General features: G+C 40.2%; 1 protein-coding gene across 1 annotated transcript; it reads left to right on the top strand.

Annotated features, from left to right (window-relative positions):
• The first annotated feature begins 698 nt into the window (after positions 1-698).
• Positions 699-4,759, top strand: LOC128399198 (vomeronasal type-2 receptor 26-like). The gene is made up of 4 exons (XM_053360444.1): positions 699-860; positions 2,442-2,669; positions 3,021-3,147; positions 3,858-4,759. Exons 1-4 carry the CDS (start codon positions 699-701, stop codon positions 4,757-4,759), a joined length of 1,419 nt encoding a protein of 472 aa, XP_053216419.1.
• The last annotated feature ends 211 nt before the right edge of the window (positions 4,760-4,970 follow it).

The raw sequence follows: 4,970 nt of genomic DNA, 5'->3' as shown, positions 1-4,970 counted from the left end.
TTACAGTGTATTCTTACAAATAAATACCAGAAGCTGCCTTATACTGAGTCAGACCATTGATTGATCTTGCTCAGTACTGGAAACTGAAATGGATAGCAGATCTCCAGAGTTTAAAGCAGTGAGACTCTCCCAGATCTACCTGGAATTGTCACCTAGGACCTTCTAGATGAAAAACTGATGGTCCACCAAACTGCCAAGGAGCAGCAATCCATCCAGGACTGTCTACCAAGAAGTCAATGGGATTTATATCCTGGTAGGTTTAGGACTGTGGCTTTCATGGTCCAGAGCACACTTAATCATGAATATGAAATGGTTGAACACTGAAAGAGAGCTGAGAGTTTTAAAAATCTAGTCAATTGAAAAGGAAAAGCAAGAGATTAACAATAGGAGTTGTCAAATTAATATGCAGAATGCAAATGACCTGATGAAAAATAAATGCCACTGGGGCTATATGGTGTTTCTTACCTTAGACATATGAGTTGCAGAAATGATCAATTTTGTGATATGTTGATTCAACACCATTACAGATTTTACACTAGAAATTCTGAATATCTAACTTCGTTTGTAGTGTGGTGACGAAATTCTACCAGCACACCCTTGCTTTGGCATTTGCTATAAAAGAGATAAATGACAGCCCCAAGATCTTGCCCAATCTCACCCTTGGATTCCACATCTATGACAGTTATTATGATGCGAGGATGACCTATCGGACAACTCTGGACCTACTTTTCAAATCACATAGATTTGTCCCCAACTACAAATGTGACCTTCAAAAAAACCTTATAGCCATCATTGGGGGACTTAGCTTTGATACCTCCCTCTCTATGGCTGACACCATGGGCCTCTACAAGATACCACAGGTAGGACCGATGAATGGGCTTTTCACAATTTATATTCTTCTGTTACTAATAATCCAGATTGGTCTTTTGACTCTCCTGGACAACATATTCGGAATGTGAATTCATGCACAATGAAGCAGCCATGTTACTGACTGGGATTCCATTTAAAAGGATGTTGATTATGAAGATGATGACAATAATAATAATGCTTCAGAAATAGGCTGTTTACTGAGGTGCTAGCCTTGCAAGCCAGGGCTAAATTACACACACACACACACACACACACACAAACACACACCTACACACACACATATATATATATGGTGAAGGAAAATATTCAAATTTTTAAAAATCACCATAACAATAGAAAAAAATTATCTAGGAGAGTCCTTGGGTTGAACTGTTCTTGAACCTATGAATGGCTCTGACTTAATCTTTGTTGAATGAACAGGCACAGGATCAAAATGAAGGTTCATCCATAGGTAACTCTATAATGTTTGTACACTTCCTTTTAGCTCACATATGGGTCATTTCCTCCAGGGGAGAGTGATGCAGACCAGTTCCTTTCCTTTTACCACTTGGTTCCCAATAACAGCCATCAGTCTATTGGGATCATCAGCTTATTAAAGCATTTTGGATGGAAATGGATTGGACTTTTTGTTTTGGAAGGTGACGGTGGAGAAAATTTCTTGCAGACTTTGGAACCATTGCTTTCTAGGCACGGAATCTGTTCATCCTTCACACATAAAATACCACACGTAGCCAATATAGATAAGCTGAGTGAAACTGTGGATGTGCTCTTCAATATTTATCTCTCTTTAACAGATGAAAAAGTCAGTGCATGTATAATCTTTGGAGAATCTTTAACCCTTATATGGATGGGAGCTGTACTAGTTCTAGGAGATTCTGAAAAGAAGGGAAGCTCATCATTTAGAAAGGTGTGGATCATAACAACCCAGATTGATTTCATATTAGTGGCTTTCCAAAAGCTTTTAGATCTTCAGACCTTTCAAGGTTCCATTTCCTTCACAATTCATTCAAAAGAGCCTCCAGGGTTCAATGAATTTCTTCAGAGCATTAAGCCTGTTAAAACAGAAGGAGATGGTTTTCTTAGGGACTTCTGGGAGCAAGCATTTGACTGTACATTCCCAAACCCCAGTTTGACAACGGAAGCCAATGAATCATGTACTGGGGATGAGGCGCTAATGAGCCTTCCTGGACCTCAGTTTGAAATGGGCATGACTGGCCACAGCTACAGTATCTACAATGCTGTCTATGTTGTGGCTCATGCTTTGCATGTCATTTACTCAACGAGAGCAAAGCAGAGAGCAATGGCCCGAGATAAAAAATATGAACATCAGAATCTGCAACCTTTCAAGGTAAAGTGTTGAAATCAAATTCTTCTTAATTCAATGGCTTTAGAGGTCCAAAAGGAGACCACCAAGATTATCATCCACAAGTACAATTTATTCCCGGAGAAACCTAGAATCATGGAACCATAGAATTGCATAGTGGGAAGGGATTCTAAGGCTTAACTTTACTAAACCATACTTGCAAATTTAATGCTTTTTACCCCTTTATGTCTTGTTATGTTTCAATCAGCTCCACCCTTTTCTTCTTGACATTGCATTTAACAACTCTGCTGGAGAAACAGTGAGTTTCAATGGTAAAAAGCAAACCGGAGGTGCGCTTGACATCATGAACATAGTCACATTCCCAAACAAGTCCTTCCTTCGAGTGAAAGTTGGTCAGGTGGACAATGATGCTCTTGAAGCAAGAAGAATCATCATTCAGGAGGACAAGATTACATGGCACAAGGGTTTTAACCAGGTATGGGTCCTGAAGTATTTTTGTGGGCCCTGCAGGCTATATCTGAAAAACAAAATGGTTGAAATACAAAGGTCCTAAGTTCAATCCTCTGAATCTCCAAGTAGACTTTGAAAATAACACTGGTCTGTAATCAAAAGCAGCAAGATGAACCAATGATCACCCCCCCACACACTTTTAAGAGAATTTTTTTAGGACAGGTACTTTTATAAGACAGCTTTATATTTAAAATTTCTGGGATTGTATTTCAAGTTCGTGAGCAAAATATAAAACAAACAAAGAAATTAAATATCTTTTTGTAGTGAGGAATGGAGAATTTCTCCCATCTGAATTTTCTTTCCTCCTTATGGATAGGTGGTGCCTATTTCTGTGTGTAATGACTGCTGCTCCCCTGGTCACCAGAAGAAAAGGAAGGAAGGGGAGAAATTTTGCTGCTATGACTGTGCTCCATGTCCAGAAGGGAAGATTTCAGACCAGAATGGTTTGTGACATAGAATTCATGTTTTATTTTTACTGGATAGGAATAGGATGGTTTGCGTCTTTAGATCTAATTGGTTTATTTAAATACCATGCTGTTTGGAATGTTTCTCTGTTGACTTTCAATATCTTCCCAAGGACAACTTGAAAAATGTCCACCAGCAAGGTCCAGCAGGGCAGCAGATCCCAGTATGGATCTTAATCCCAGGCCAAGCTACCCATGAGGAAAGGTGAGACGACTGCTTGAGAAAGCAGAATGAACAGGGGGAGAAGATACCAATGTGAATTTTCTTCCTTCTGATGCCATTTGGGATCTGCGTCAGGTGACAAAATGTCTTCTGCCAACCTTAAAATAAATAATAAACCCCACATACATATATTAAAGCCAATAGGAAAGAGAAATACATTGAAAACATTCCACCCTCTTTTAAAAGGCCACATATAGTTAAATGGCAAAGGCTTGGTTGTAGAAGTAAATTTTTGCCTTGTACCCCAAGAGATATAATGATATTGCCATAGGAGCCTTCCTGGTGAGAGCAATTCCACAAATGGGGAGCCACCACACAAAAGATCTCTTGTAGAGGGGCGATGAGGCGAGCCTGAGATGGCAATAGTAACTTCTGGTACAGTTCATAAGGGGATAGGCAGTCCTGGGAGTATTTAGTTCTGAGTAAATGATTTGTCTTTAGAATGTGACTTGCTTCTATTTGTCAGATATGGATGACTGTTTCAGATGCCCAGTAGACCAATATCCAAACAGGAACAAACATGGATGCATCTCCAAAACGATGAGCTTTCTTTCGTATGAAGAACCCTTAGGGATCAGCTTAGCCTCAATTGCTATTTGTTTCTCCATTGTCACAACTTTAGTATTTTTATCTTTTGTGAAGAACAGAGAAACACCCGTTGTCAAAGCCAACAACAGAGATCTCACCTACACTCTCCTCATCTCTCTGCTGCTCTGCTTTCAATCTTCTTTGTTATTCCTTGGCAAACCAGGAGAAATAACCTGCTTTCTCAGACAACCTGCTTTTGGCATCATCTTCTCCATGGCTCTTTCTTGTGTGCTGGCCAAAACTATTACTGTAGTTGTAGTGTTCATGGCCTCCAAGCCAGGGTCCAGAATGAGGAAGTGGGTGGGGAAAAGACTGAGCAACTGCATTGTCCTTTCCTGCTCCCTCATCCAGGCAAGTCTTTGCACTCTCTGGTTGACAACTTCTCCCCCATTCCCAGCTTTAGACATGCACTCACTAATGGAAGAAATCACTGTGCAATGTAATGAAGGGTCGGTGACCTTGTTTTCCTGTGTCCTGGGCTACATGGGTCTCCTGGCTTTCTTCAGCTTCCTGGCAGCATTCCTGGCCCGCAAATTACCTGACAGTTTCAATGAAGCCAAGTTCATTACTTTCAGCATGTTGCTCTTTTGCAGTGTTTGGTTGTGCTTTGTCCCAACCTACCTGAGCACCAAAGGGAAGTACATGGTGATGGTGGAGATCTTCTCCATCTTGGCCTCCAGTGCTGGCTTACTGTGCTGCATCTTTGCCCCGAAATGCTATATTATCATGCTGAGGCCAGAGCTGAACAACAGAGAGCAACTAATAAGGAGAAAGAATTAAGGCATCTCTTTGATTTTCCATCATTTTATTGTTATAAATGAAGGGTAAGGTTTATGCATAATTCATTTATACTATTTACAAAAGTTCATTCAAATTTAATTACATATTGACTTCTTGGAGGAAATTTTGCTGGTTAACACTCCTGTTGACAGCCAAGACATATATCTTTGTTAGTACACCCTCCCTTGTGTGATAGGGAGATTAATCTCAC

This window comes from Podarcis raffonei, chromosome 13 (assembly GCF_027172205.1).
Source record: "Podarcis raffonei isolate rPodRaf1 chromosome 13, rPodRaf1.pri, whole genome shotgun sequence".
Taxonomy (NCBI): Eukaryota; Metazoa; Chordata; class Lepidosauria; order Squamata; family Lacertidae; genus Podarcis; species Podarcis raffonei.
The sequence above is the reverse complement of the archived record's forward strand: the minus strand, read 5'-3'. Positions and strand labels throughout refer to the sequence as shown.